Raw genomic sequence first — 15,835 nt, 5'->3', positions numbered from 1 at the left:
AAGATATCTTATATACTTTATGAGATATCTTATAAACTTTATGAGATATCTTATAAACTTTATTAGATATCTTATATACTTTATACTTAGATGTCTTATATACAAGTAATAAGATATATTATATACTTATAAGATATCTTATATACTTAAAAAGATATATTATATACTCTATAAGATATCTTTTAAAGTATATAAGATATCTTATAAAGTATATAAGATATCTTATAAAGTATATAAGATATCTTATAAAGTATATAAGATATCTTATAAAGTATATAAGATATCTTATAAAGTATATACGATATCTTGTAGAGTATATTTATACGATATGTGATATACTTTAAAAGTTATCTTATATACTTTTTACTTAGATATCTTATATACTTTATAAGTTATCTTCTGAAGTTTATAAGATATCCCATAAAAACTATGAAATATCTAATATTTTTATAAAAGATATCTTGTATAGTTTATTGAATATCATATTAAGATATCTTAAATAATCTTTTTTATTAGATATCTTATATAATAAAAAAGATATTTAATATCGATTATAAGATATTTTACATAGTATATAAGATATCTTATAAATATACTTCATATAAGATTTCTTACATAGTTTATCAGATATATATCACATAGTTTATAAGATAGCGTAAATAATTTATAAGATATCTGATAAAGAAAATTATGAGATATCTTATAAACTATATAAGATATCGTATAAACTATATAAGATATCTTATACACTATATAAGATATATTATACACTATATAAGATATCTTATAAACTATATAAGATATCTTTTACACTATATAAGATATCTTATACACTATATAATATATCTTATAAACTATATAAGATATCTTATAAACTATATAAGATATCTTATAAACTATATAAGATATATCTTATAAACTATATAAGTCTAACGATATCTCAATAATTTTGTAAGATATCTCATGAACTATATAAGATATCTTATAAACTTTATAAGATATCTTACAAACTATATAAGAAATATAATGGACTATTATATAAGATATCTTATCAAGTTTCAAATTGGATTAAATAGCAAAACGGCTTGCCATACTAATCACTGAAAAAAATCATCCATTGGGTATTTTTTCAACAGATCATCTCTATAAACTCACCTTGATTCAAATGGATTTAAAATTGAACTGGCCAATATTGTTGAATTGAAATTACATAACCGAATCTGCTGGGCAGTTCGCTTTTACGAGGTCGGCGCCCAAATTTTGTTTCTTCAATGTATCAGAATTTGAATTTGCTCTTTGCCGAGGTCTGGTTTGACACCCATTTTGTCCAAAAAAAATGTTTTTGATCAACCTGCTGAGCAATCTTTTTTTAAGAGATAAATTAAGATCATAACATTTTAATCAATTGAATCCGGCGGCTACATTTTGACGACAAACGATGACAAAATATAGTTGCCGTAATCGGTGACGGAAACTTTCACGGAAAAAGCATTTATTTTTTTATTTTCCTGAATTGGGAATTTATATTCACAAACATTTTTGGGGGCCGCTGGCTGTCTTAAGGGCCGCTAAGCGGCCCTAAACTGTATAGTGTAATCATCCCTGCCAACAGGTATTAATAAAATTGACAAGTTTGTGGAATGCGGAAGGTTACCGAAGGAGATTTCGCTTAACAACATTTATTTATTTTTTTAATCATTAGAGATACAGATTCTCGCTCGTGGATTTTCTGATTTTATCTTGCCGAGATCGGACTTTAAAATTGAAAATTAAACTGTCGGAGATATTTGTACCCACGTTACTTGAGTTTTTGATTGATAACCGGACGCATTTCGTATAATAACGTGGAAATTATCAAGTGCAAAATAACATTCCTTATCGCTCATGCATATTAATGAAAATTATTGTTAAGGAACAGTCATGTAGATAAATGATGTAAAAATGTTTTGTCGTTACAAATATATTATCCATATTAAATCAAGGAAACCATTAATTTGTGTTAACCTTGCGGAAGAATATCTCAATTGGATATAGGAAGATGTGGTGTGAGTGCCAATGAGACAACTCTCCATCCAAATAACAATTTAAAAATTAAACCATTATAGGTTAAAGTACGGCCTTCAACACGGAGCCTTGGCTCACACCGAACAACCAACGGTCTAATCTATATAAACAAAAAGGAGGTTTTCTCAAGAAGGTTTTCAAAAAATTGCGGGAAAATTTGAATGCCTACTCAAATCCAATCTAATAGAAAAACTAAATATTTCAAAAGAATGACCACTATGCACTTCCAATGCACTATCATTAGACAACTAGTAGAATAGAATGATATACATGATATACAAAAATATAAAAATTACATATAACTGTTATACAAAAATTTGTCGTATTATGAAACCGTAGTTTACAGATTGTCACCTTATTGTAAGCAATCAGCAAAGAAGCATAGATATTGAGCACTTGTACAATCAGAATATAGTGTATTTAAATGACATATCGATGCGTATTGCGATCGATGGATTTTTACGACAAAGGTCAGGCTAAGGTTACTTGCATACGGAAAATATGTCGGCGAATTGCATCCTGGAATCAAGCAATTAAAAAAAGTAATATTCTACTAAATGTGGACAAGTTAAAGAAATTTCTTCAGAAAAAAGTATACGACAGTACATATGTTTTCGAATGAAAACTATACCTATACATTAATGTTATAGTTATAAAAAAACATATGCATCATTTTTTTTTAATTTGAGGTTTCATATGACTTTAATATAATATATAACAACAAACTAGAGTATACTGATTAACAATATAATAGTTGTTAAGGTGAGGTTGAATTCCTGGTCATTTATTCATCATCCACACAGGAACTTGTCTCCGGAAAACATGGTTTATGACCACAAAAGGAAGGTTGGTATTGATTTTGGGAGTTTTGATCCCAACATTTTAGGAATTAGGGGCCAAAAAGGGCCCAAATAAGCATTTTCTTGGTTTTTGCACTATAACTTTAGTTTAAGTTAATAGAAATCTATGAAATTTTGACACAAGGTTTATGACCACAAAAGAAAGGTTGGGATTGATTTTGGGAGTTTTGTTTTCAACAGTTTAGGAATAAGGGGCCAAAAAAGGGCCCAAATAAGCATTATTCTTTGTTTTCACACAATAACTTTAGTTTAAGAAAATAGAAATCTATGAAATTTAAACACAAGGTTTATGACCATAAAAGGAAGGTTGGTATTGATTTGGGGAGTGTTGGTCCCAACAGTTAAGGAATAAGAGGGCCCAAAGGGTTCAAAATTAAACTGTGTTTGATTTCATCAAAATTGAATAATTGTGGTTCTTTGATATGCCGAATCTAACTGTGTATATAGATTCTTAACTTTTGGTCCCGTTTTCAAATTGGTCTACATTAAGGTTCAAAGGGTCCAAAATAAAACTTAGTTTGATTTTGACAAGAAATGAATCGGTTGGGTTCTTTGATATGCTGAATCTAAAAATGTACTAAGTTTCTTGATTATTGGCCCAGTATTCAAGTTGGTCCAAATCGGGGTCCAAAATTAAACTTTGTTTGATTTCATCAAAAATTGAATAAATGGGGTTCTTTGATACACCAAATCTAACTGTGTATGTAGATTCTTCAATTTTGGTTCTGTTTTCAAATTGGTCTACATTAAAGTCCAAAGGGTCCAAAATTAAACTTAGTTTGATTTTAACAAAAATTGAAATCTTGGGGTTCTTTGATATGCTGAGTCCAAACATGTACTTAGATTTTTTATTATGGGCCCAGTTTTCAAGTTGGTCCAAATCAGGATCTAAAATTATTATATTAAGTATTGTGCAATGGCAAGTCTTTTCAATTGCACAGTATTGCGCAATGGCAAGAAATATCTAATTGCACAATATTGTGAAATAACATTTTTTTTTTAATTAGAGTTATCTTTCTTTGTCCAGAATAGTAAGCAAGAAATATTTAATTGCACAAAATTGTGTAATAGCAATATTTTTTTTAATTGGAGTTATTTTTCTTTGTCTAGAATCAACTCAAATCTTTGTTATACAATATACAATGTATATTCACTTTTTACTACCTACTGATATGACCACAAAAGGAAGATTGGTATTGATTTTGGGAGTTAAGGTCCCAACAGTTTAGGAATTAGGGGCCAAAAAGGGACCCACATAAGCACTTTTCTTGGTTTTCGCACCATAACGTTAGTATAAGAAAATAGAAATCTATGAAATTTAAACACAAGGTTTATGACCATAAAAGGAAGGTTGGTATTGATTTTGGAAGTTTTGGTCCCAACAGTTTAGGAAAAAGGGACCCAAAGGGTCCAAAATTAAACTTAATTTGATTTCATCAAAAATTGAATAAATGGGGTTCTTTGATATGCCAAATCTAACTGTGTATGTAGATTCTTCATTGTTGGTCCTGTTTTCAAATTGGCCTACATTAAGGTCCAAAGGGTCCAAAATTAAACTAAGTTTGATTTTAACAAAAATTAAATTCTTGGGCCTCTTTGATATGCTGAATCTAAACATGTACTTAGATTTTTGATTATGGGCCCAGTTTTCAAGTTGGTCCAAATCAGGATCTAAAATTATTATATTAAGTATTGTGCAATAGCAAGTCTTTTCAATTGCATAGTATTGTGCAATGGCAAGAAATATCTAATTTCACAATATTGTGAAATAGCAAATTTTTTTTAAATAGAGTTATCTTTCTTTGTCCAGAATAGTAAGCAAGAAATATATTATTGCAAGATTTTTTTTTAATTGGAGTTATCTTTCTTTGTCCAGAATCAACTTAATTCTTTGTTATATACAATATACAATGTATACTCACTTTTTACTACCAACTGATAAATTTAAATAATCTTTACCATTCCGTGATAACAAGCAGTTTTTTTACATCTTAATATTTTATGATGTATTTAAATGAGTAGTTATTGTTGCAAACTCCATTAGAATATTTTAATTGAGATAAGTTTTGGAATAAGGGAAAGGGGGATGTGATTAAAAAATTGGGTTCAATTTTTCTCATTTGAAATTTCATAAATAAAAAGAAAATTTCTTCAAACATTTTTTTTGAGAGGATTAATATTCAACAGCATAGTGAATTGCTCTAAGAGAAAAGAAAAATTTTAAGTTCATTAGAACACATTCATTCTGTGTCAGAAACCTATGCTGTGTCAACTATGAAATCACAATCCAAATTTAGAGCTGAATCCAGCTTGAATGTTGTGTCCATACTTGCCCCAACCGTTCAGGGTTCAACCTCTGCGGTCGTATAAAGCTACGCCCTGCGGAGCATCTGGTTTTGGTTTATCTTGTTTTCAATAAGCATAATGTTTTTATAGATGCTAATTTATGATGTCAGGACAGTTCATATCTATCTATGAGGTATTGGATTTGCTAAAACCCATCTCTATATGGTATCCGGTCTGAAGGCAGATATTTATTTTTGGAGATCATGCAGAGAGGACTATACATGAACAACTGCTCCAATGTTTTTTGTTTTTTGTTGTCTTTTTATGCTAAGATACCTTCTTAACAGTTGATACAAAAAAAAACTAGATTGATGGCATGAATATAGTTTTAATCAAAAGGTTACACAAGATGCATTTATACACATTATATATAATCTCGGTAAAATATCATATATTCAATTGAGAAAACAATATATATATATAAAGAATAGAATTTGAATCTAATATTTACTGAGTCATTTCTTTCAATAGGATTCCTCATACATGTAGTTGACACAAAAAGTCTATAAGTCTATACAAAAAGGACATATACAATTATACAATATTTACATAACGGTTACATATATTCATAACTAAAAATTTTGAATATGAGAACATTATGCAAGATCATAGATGTACTTCACGAAAGAAGTGATTCATAAAAAAATGTATACACTTTGTACATTACAGCAATTGATCACACAATTTTAAAGGTGTACGATAAGAACGTAGATGGACGAAATACATTAAGATATGATTTGCATCACTGTTCATAGTGTTCAGTGGTGTTGTGAGCATCCTTTGAGGACATCTTTTAACAGCAGGCCTTTTCAAACTCTCATTTACCTTCTGAATTATCGTATCTCGAAAGTAGTCCTCCTTTTGACATTCAGGATAAAACAAGGTAGTGTAATTGCTTACTGCCGTCTTTACCCCCTTTTGCCATTGACACCCCTCCGTTCCAGTTATATAGTTGTACCAACAAGGTGTGGTTTCAATTTTCTTATAACAAGTGCGGCGAAGTTTCTGGCAGATTGTGACTTCCCTTTCAGCATTAACAACCTGTCTTGGTCAATTTCCATTCCAGCTGGATGGGCAATGGTATGTGTTGCTTCACTTCCAACGTCACTGTCTACTGATGGTGCAGACCAGGGTGTCTTCTGCCTTCTTCCTCTCCTAGGCTCTTTTTTGGTGAATGTCATGTTTTGCCTCTAGAGACCTTAGTCTGTTACTTTGATGTTTAACCGTGTGACCTCTCTCAAGATAGTGTCAAGTACATGAAACACCCTGTGGTCATCAGGAAATATCGTTCGATGGTTAACTGATGGTGTTGCTGGTGATTGTGGTTGTGGTGATTGTAAGTGAGGTTTTGGTGCCCTATTATTTGTGGTGATGTTGGGGTGGGATAGTGGCCTTGGTCTAGATGTGGAATTTGTTGTTCGTCCAGTGGTTGTTAATCTAGATGTGGAACTTGTTGTCGGTCCAGAGATTGTTGGTCTAGAGGTGGAATTTGTATGGTCCCAGTATTGATGATTGTGGTGTAGTTGGAGGCATTGCCCTTGACAAAACTTTGGCTATATTAAATATAATAAATTTTGATTGTTTTTTAAAGTGCCAAGTTGCCAACGTTAAACAGATTATTTACCCATTCATTATGTTTTAAGAGAAAGAAAAACAAAGAGCAAACTGTTATATACTTAAAGAACAACTACCAATATTTTACCGAATACCAGTACATTTTAGTTTCAACAATGGGATGCCACCTTTTAATTGAAAACAAAAGTCTGAGAAGTCTTCAAATAAATTTTCGCTAATTTTAAATTACTTGAATGATACTCTCTACGGGTTTATTGGTGGATCCGGGACATTTTATAATGGGTGCACTTGATGCATCAAGAGGATGCCAGTTACAGTCGTGCTTCAGATTATTTTTCCGAAAACAATTAAAGTTTGTGAGAAATATTACATGTAAATATATTATTATGAAATATACACAAAACGTAAAAGTGAATGACTGGTAAACTTTATATATTTTTTTAATTTATATATATTATCATAACTCAAAAGATAACAAAAAAAACCATAAATTAGTGAAACTGAATGGTAGAGCCGGGTTATTTGGAAGGGCATAACTCACTATATTTTATATAAAAGTTGCGTATTAAACAAGACGTACCCCTTCTGCACTCCCTATCGACTCTGGTACACGTTCTTGAATAATAATGAGCTCTTACTATGTCGTACAGACAACAAACAACTAAAGTTTTAATTGTGTTGCTTATTGACGGTGATTATAATTATCAAAATTAAACGAAATCAAGAAATAAATGATTTTCTATTTTGTAAAAAATCCAATGACTTAAAAACCAAATATCTCTTTATTGGTACGGTATTTTTTTCTAATTAGAAATCTTTTCTAAAATAAGGCAACTTTTGATGTATGCAGAAAACAGATATAAAGCCTTAAGTTAAGCCTTTTTCAACTGATTTTTATAGTTTTGTTCTTAAGTTGTAACGTCCCAGGTAAGGGGGAGGGTTGGGATCCCGCTAACATGTTTAAGCCCGAGACATTATTTATGTATGTGTCTGTACAAAGTCAGGAGCCTATAATTCAGTGGTTGTGGTTTGTTTATGTGTTATATATATATATATATATATATAAGTACGTCTGAGTCAGTGACAACCCTACAACAGATGTATCCATCGGATCGCCATCAATGATGGTGATACATGGCTGTGTACATAATGTATATACAACTCGTCTAAACATCAACATAATTTAGCTGATCTGTAACAATAACATCTTCATGCCTTATATATCATGTACTGTAGTACGCCGCTAGATTAAAACTGACGTGGAAAGGTAACACATGACCAGCGAAAGCTCTTTTTTTGAGAGCCCAGGTGGTCGTGTGGTCTAGCGGGACGGCTGCAGTGCAGGCGATTTGGTGTCACGATATCACAGTAGCATGGGTTCGAATCCCGGCGAGGGAAGAACCAAAAATTTTACAGATCTAACATTGTTGGGTTGATGTTTAGACGAGTTGTATATATATATATATATATATATATATATATTGTTTTTGATTTCATCAAAAAATGAATTCTATGGGTTCTTTGATATGCCAAATCGAACAGTGTATTTAGATTCTTAATTTTTGGTCCTTTTTGTCGAGCCTTCGACTTTAGTCGAAAAAGCGAGACTAAGCGATCCTACTTTCCGTCGTCGTCGGTGTCGTCGTCGGCGGCGTCCACAAATATTCACTCTGTGGTTAAAGTTTTTGAAATTCAAATAACTTTCTTAAACTATACTGGATTTCTACCAAACTTGGACAGAAGCTTGTTTATGATCATAAGATAGTATCCAGAAGTAAGTTTTGTAAAAATAAAATTCCATTTATTCCGTATTTTTACTTATAAATGGACTTAGATTTTTCTGCGGGGAAACATTATATTCACTCTGTGGTTAAAGTTTTTAGAATTTTAATAACTTTCTTAAACTATACTGGGTTTGTACCAAACTTGGACAGAAACTTGTTTATGATCATTAGATGGTATCCACACTAAATTTTGTAAAAAAATAAATCCATTTTTTCCGTATTTTACTTTTAAATGGACTTAGTTTTTCTGCAGGGAAACATTACATTCACTCTGTGGTTAAAGTTTTTAGAATTTTATTAACTTTCTTAAACTATACTGGGTTTGTACCAAACTTGGACAGAAGCTTATTTATGATCATACGATATTATCCAGAAGTAAATTTTGTAAAAAGATAACTCCATTTTTTCTGTATTTTACTTTTAAATGGACTTAGATTTTCTTCCAGTTAACATTACATACAGTCTGCAGTTAAAGTTTTCAAAACATTTATTAGATTCATTAACTATCCTAGATTTTTACCAAACTTGGACAGAAGCTTCTTACAATCTTAAGATAGTATCAAGAGGAATATTTTTATTGATTTTTTTTCTCAATTTTGTTGAGCCTGCGACTTACAGCAAAAGTAGGCGAGACACTGGGTTCCGCGGAACCCTTACAAATTTTTCAAATTGGTCTACGTTTAGGTCCAAAGGGTCCAAAATTAAACATAGTTTGATTTTAACAAACATTGAATTCTTGGGGTTCTTTGATATGCTGAATCTAAACATTTACTTAGATTTTTGATTATGGGTCAAGTTTTCAAGTTCGTCGAAATCGGGATTCAAAATTAAACTTTGTTTGATTTCAACAAAAATTCAATATATGGGGTTCTTCAATATGCTGAATCTAACCATGTATTAAGATTTTTAATATTTGGACCTAGTTATCAAATTGGTCCACATTGAGGTCTAAAGGGTCTTAATTGAACATTATTTGATTTCATCAAAAATTGGGGTTCTATGATATGCTGAATCTAACCATGTATTTAGATGCTGTATTAAGCTTAAATGTTGTGTCCATACTTGCCCCAACTGTTCAGGGTTCGACCTCTGTGGCCGTATAAACCTGCCCCTGTGAAGCACCTGTTTAATTTCAATTTAAAAAAAATTGGGATGGGGGATTTAGTTTTTTCGCTTTTGGGGGGGAAGGGGGGGTCATATTATTTTCTTCAAGATTGATCAATCAAAAATTAGGGGCAGGGTACTCATATCTAAGCAATTGAAAACCTATAAATTAAAGGAAGATTTTCATTCAGTACAGCTTTCATTGGTTGGACTGTATACTTCAGACATCAGACAATTCAATGCAATTACAGCAAAGCAGTCATATAAAATGTATAGGCCTAAAGTCTGTCAAAGAAGGTTGTAAATGATTTGTGACAATGAAAATACTAAATTTAAGAATAGAAATGAATATTTTTAACCAATGAATTCAAAATACTAATATCTATTCAATTTCACAAATATGTACTGAATACATGGAATAAGCATCATGTAAATCATTAAATAAAGAAACATGAAATTTATAATTTTAAACAAGGGAAATAACAATGAACATTCTAAATGGATTATACTAGTAAGGGAGACAACTATATATGCACTTTCATATTTAGTCAACATGCATCACTATGCATTATCTATAAATTAGGTGGCGAGGAGAAATGATTTTGTTCAATACAATGACTGTACCTATTATAACAAATAGATGCAAACAACAGAATCAAAGGTAGAACTAAGCAAAGAATTACGGTCCATTCAAGATAATTGTCTGTGTCTAGTTAAAATAAGTTGTGATTGCATTGCTCATTTCAACTTATTGTAAAATATAGAGTTATCGTCCTTCAAACCTAGTGGCAGGTAGAAAGGCTATTAAAATATGCTAATAAACTATTAGACAAGTTTTCACATAGGGCATGATAGTTAATAGCATATTTTTCTTTTGTAGACTGTCATGTCAAAGACATCCCCAGAAGTAACTGCTTACACCCATTTACAGGAACCTGCAGCACCAGTAGTTGAAGGTAATCATCTAATGTTTATTATTCAGATACTGGCTGAAAAGATTTATAATTACCTGTTTCTAATATACAGAAACCTTGATTTCTGCTTATACTGTTATAATGAAAAATGATGAAAAAAACAACAAATTGATGGGAAAAGTGAAGTAGGCTTTTGATGAAGATTAATTGATTACAGATCACCATGATCACATTAACTTTAAAATCATTCTCATCTAATTTATCCTTTCCTCAACGTGCTGAATATATTTTGGATAATCATTCTTACTAGTTCCTCTCACAAGGCATGTGACGTCAAAATCATTCTTACTAGTTGCTGTCACAAGACATGTGACGTCAACATAATCATAAAGGCAACAGTAGGATACCGCTGTTCGAAATTCATACATCGATTGAGAAGGCCCTAAAATGAACTGTATGTCTCAGACCTAATTTGTATAAATCGGTAGACGAGTATGACCTCTTACTAATGACTTTTTAAGATAAACATTTATTTATTTACATTTCAGACAGCAAAATACCAGAACAAATAAAAAAAATGGATCACGAGTCGATTGCCATTTATCTGAACGCCCTTGAATCGGGTTCAGAAAGAAGACGGGATATAAATTTAATAATTGTTGGAAAACAATCTGTTGGAAAGACTTCCTTAGTACGAAGATTGTTCGGGGAGGAGTTACAAAGCGTAAAAAGCACAAATGGTATAGAAATTCATCGGCGGAGATGTCGAATAAATCTAAGTAACTGGGAATGGAATAAAGTGTTAGGTAAATATGCCATTTTTTTCTCACTCTCGTTTTACATGTTTTATTTATTGCAAAGTTATCATAGAAAAACTAAAACATAATAAGTATTGTGTAGGCTGTTTTTATGTATTTACTCTTATTTTATTTTTCAATTCTTGGAAAGACATTTTTGCTAGATCCTAGTATGAACCGTATGTGTCAGACCTAATATGAACATTCAATATTTAATTGATGGAATTAAAGATAGGCATGTTGGATGTAATTTAAACTAAAATACAGACTAATGATCTCTCTCTAGCAAAAACGACTATGCTTATGTAAACTTATCCTCGCATCCATTTTATTATATGTAAAAATGTTATTTTTTTTATAATTATACTGTTTTCCAGTGTACTCTTGCATACTTGAGACTTAAAAAGCTGTGCAATCTATAGGATTTTTTTTTAATAATTTTTTAGTGCCTGCATTTCATGTTTATATGATCTTCAACGTCTTATTAAACGCTGTTCTCAAGAATGCAATCCAATCAGCGCAAAAAAACTAAATGAAAATATCTAATCAGATGGATGTCTGGATTGAGTGTTGTATATGGCAATTTAATCCTTTAGCAAATACTTTATGTCTACTGTAATTTCATTATTTCCGTTTTGAATTTTCCTCAGAGTTCGGTATTTTTGTTAATTAACTTTTTTCTTGATAATGAATGACCTGTTGCCTTAACAGATTATTGTTTTATTTGTTTAGTTTCTGAGAAAGGGGTGGACGTGGTTTTCTTTATTGTTTTTTTTTATTGTATAACATATGAAATCGGTGAAGTTTAATCATAACTTCCACAGATTTCTTCTATGCTATGAACACTTTTTTCTATTTTTTTGTAGATACAAGATTAGTGAAAGAAACAAGTATCAACAATAGAATGTTGCAGTCAATTGTCAAAGAGTTGCATCAAGATAAAGAAAAACCAAAGCATGACATATTGGAGATATCTTCATCAGATCAGATATCAACAGATGATAATAAGGGCACAATCACCAAAAATATTGAACATGACGAAGAACCTCAACCCCAACATGCCAAAATGAATTTTCAGTTTGCTGATCCGGTGATTACAGAATCGCCGTTGTCTAAACTGGCAAAGGATGAGCTGTTAAGTATAATCGGATCTGCTGTAGACTTACAAGACGAAGACGGCTATGCAAATTTAACAGTGTGGGATTTTGCTGGTGACATTGAGTATTACAACACACATCAAACGTTTTTGAATTCAGAAGCAATTTTTCTTGTCGTAGCAAATTTACATGACATAGATGACACAGTATCCTATGGTGTGTAAAGTCAAGATATAATTATATTAAACCTAGATAACATCATTCTTGATGTACAGTTCATATAAAAACAATGAAACTAAACATTTAAGACAGCAAATTTTAATACGTGGCTTTTTTGTTAAATGATTTTTAGTATTTGCTCTAAACGACACTACTTTTCGTGTTTCATTTAATATAGCCATTTACTATCTTGACTTGCATCTAGAAAATTGACAATGAGGATTGGATGAAAACAAAAGTTCGTGGCAAAAGAGATGACTTCAGCTTCCCAATTGTTCTTTCATTTTCTATGTAGCAACATTCTAGCAGTGTCTTCCCTTGAAGTATATATCTCCAAATTGATACAATATTCTAGTACTTGTATTTCCTATCATGATGTCCTTATAAGAAGGTTGCTGCTCACAAAAAAGCTATCAAGCCAAGTGTTAAAGAGGTGCAGTTGAAATTATCCCTTCCAAAAATTTACAGACGCTATCAATAGTTAGTTTAACGTCATTGAATATCTGTTTGAAAGATGATGACGGATATGTTCCAAAAGTCGTTACTACAATCCTGCCACGTTTTGCCTACCGAATTATACTAATCACCAGGTTTTTAAATACACGAACAACACGACGTGTGCACATGTAGAGTAGAATCTTCCGTGAGTGTATGAAATCACCCCCGGTTTTTGGTTGGGTTTTCTGTTGCCAGGTCTTAAGTTTTCTACGTTGTGTTTTGAATATTTTTGAATTTCGTATTAGTCTTTGGCGTTCTTTGTCAGTTTATTTTCGTCTTATGATTATAAATGTTCCTTTGGTATATTTCCCCTCTCATTTACACGTAAAATCGTGTAATATATGTGTAGCTAACCTATTTTATATAGTGCTTACAAAGATATCACCACAAATGTTGTCTTCTTCTTATCTCATACAAACATCCTTTGTTATACGACCGCAAATATCTTGCGTTGTCCGAAAACATTTGATTTCCAAACAAAAGCTTACATATTAGTGATTGGATCTTGATGAAATGTTACCACAAGGTTTCATATAAACAAATGAAGGTTGGGATTGATTTTGGGTCAATGGTCTGAACTGTTATGAAAAACAGAACAAAAACAAAACTTTTCTAATACAAATGTATCAATTGTTCATTTCTTGACCATATTCAATGGGATTTAATTCAAAGGCTAGAACACGGTGGGTTCTTTATTATGTTAAATGTAACCGTGTCTTTAGATTTTGGATTTTTTGCCCCGTGTTTGAATTGATCCACATTGAGGACCTTTGGGTCCAAATTAAATTTAGTTTGATTTTAACATAACTTGAATTCAATGGTGTTTTTTTTTTATATGGTGAATCTAACTATGCAGAACTTCATGGTAGGTTTGTTTATAATTTTGGAAAAACATTTTTTGTAGAAAGCTTTATACATATGTGTCAAATATTTAATCAGAATCCAAATTCAGATCTGTATCAAGCTTGCATGAATGAAGTGTCGATTTTCGCCCAAACTGTTGAGGGTTCGACCTCTTCGCTCGTATCAAGCTGCCCCCCGCAATGCGTTTTATTAATGTATAGGGTTTTGCTTTGTGTACATGGAAAATTTACGGACTCCATCATTAAATTGGCTTTATTATCAGATTACCATAGACATGTTCCATTTGTAGTTACCACAATATCGTTCTATTTACGTCGACTCTCACCTACAAGAGAGACTTATATCCGAATTTGTACCTACCACAAACAACAAGACGGGTGCTGAATGTGATATAGGATCTGCGTACCCTTCTTGAGCACCTCGATTCAACCCTGATTTATGCAAGGTTCATTTAGTTCTCTAGATTGTGTTCTATATAATGTTGTGCATACTTTTGTCTATTCTTTGTTTTTTTTAATCTGCCCGATCGTTCTCGCTTTCTTTTTGACTGATGAATTTTGATTTGTCCGTGTGTAACTTTCGCCTCTTTTTAAACACTGATTTAAATAGTTATATTTTTACTTGCAATATTATAACGGTCTGCAGGATAAATCATTATATATTTTTTTTATTGAATGAAGTAATTATATTCTTCAGACATATTTCAAGTGCAGTCATCCACCGAAATATTCAAATATTAATTTGTCTTTCATCACAGGCACATTCAATTTCTGGATGGATACAATACATTGTTATGGAAGCATAAACGACAAAACTGAAGCTGTATTGCTCGAAGGAGCTCACAACCTTCTAGATCCACCAGTTATTGCAATTGGTACACACAAGGACAAATTTCAGGTATTTATATCAAAGTAACAATGGAGTAGACATGTTAATTTAGTCTCTGTTTATAAAAACTTGACGACTGAATTTGCGCCTTTGAAAATATTTAGGTAGTGTTAATTTGTGTTCGTATACAAACGGTATTTTAGTAAAGTTTAGACTATGGACATTGGATATAATTCACCAATGTATCGGATCAAAAAGATACAATGAGATCAAGTGTGCCACGACGTCTTACACATCTAACTGTTTGTTTATGAATAACTGATTCAATGTTACGTTAGAGCTCAGTTTAAATAGAAACTAGGGAAATTGTTTCAGTCTAGATTGTATAATATCTATTTCATTTTACTGTACGAATATGTACCTTTGTCATATTGGTAACAATGTATATCTTTTTCTGTCCTGACATTCATGCTCGTCAATGCTGATTTTCGTTTTAATACGACCGCAACAATTGAAAATTGTTTGGTCGTATATTGGTATCACGTTTGCGTCGTTGTCGTCCGAAGACTTTTGGTTTTCGCACTATAACTTTAGTTTAAGTCAATAAAAATCTATGAAATTTAAACACAAGGTTTATGACAACAAAGGGAAGGTTGGGATTGATTATGGAAGTTTTTGGTCCCAACAGTTTAAGAATTAGGGGCCAAAAAGGGCCCAAATACGCATTTTCTTGGTTTTCGCACTATAACTTTAGTTTAAATAGAAATCTATGAAATTTTGACACAAGGTATATGACCACATAAGGAAGGTTGGGATTGATTTTGGGAGTTTTGGTTCCAACTGTTAAGGAATTAGGGGCCAAAGGGCCCAAACAAGCATTATTCT

The 15,835-nt window shown here is 31.6% G+C and overlaps 1 protein-coding gene across 1 annotated transcript in view; it reads left to right on the top strand.

The window, feature by feature from the left end:
* LOC134718309 (death-associated protein kinase 1-like) overlaps positions 1 to 15,835 on the top strand; it is a 41,813-nt gene that overhangs the window by 15,794 nt on the left and 10,184 nt on the right. Inside the window, exons 8-11 of the mRNA XM_063580803.1 lie at positions 10,614 to 10,689; positions 11,196 to 11,453; positions 12,311 to 12,757; positions 14,880 to 15,019. Of these exons, the coding sequence (XP_063436873.1) occupies positions 10,614 to 10,689; positions 11,196 to 11,453; positions 12,311 to 12,757; positions 14,880 to 15,019 (921 nt within the window). The remainder of the gene's footprint in view (positions 1 to 10,613; positions 10,690 to 11,195; positions 11,454 to 12,310; positions 12,758 to 14,879; positions 15,020 to 15,835) is intronic.

This window comes from Mytilus trossulus, chromosome 5 (assembly GCF_036588685.1).
Source record: "Mytilus trossulus isolate FHL-02 chromosome 5, PNRI_Mtr1.1.1.hap1, whole genome shotgun sequence".
Classification (NCBI taxonomy): Eukaryota; Metazoa; Mollusca; class Bivalvia; order Mytilida; family Mytilidae; genus Mytilus; species Mytilus trossulus.
Note: the sequence above shows the minus strand (reverse complement) of the source record. Positions and strands in the feature narration are given on the sequence as shown.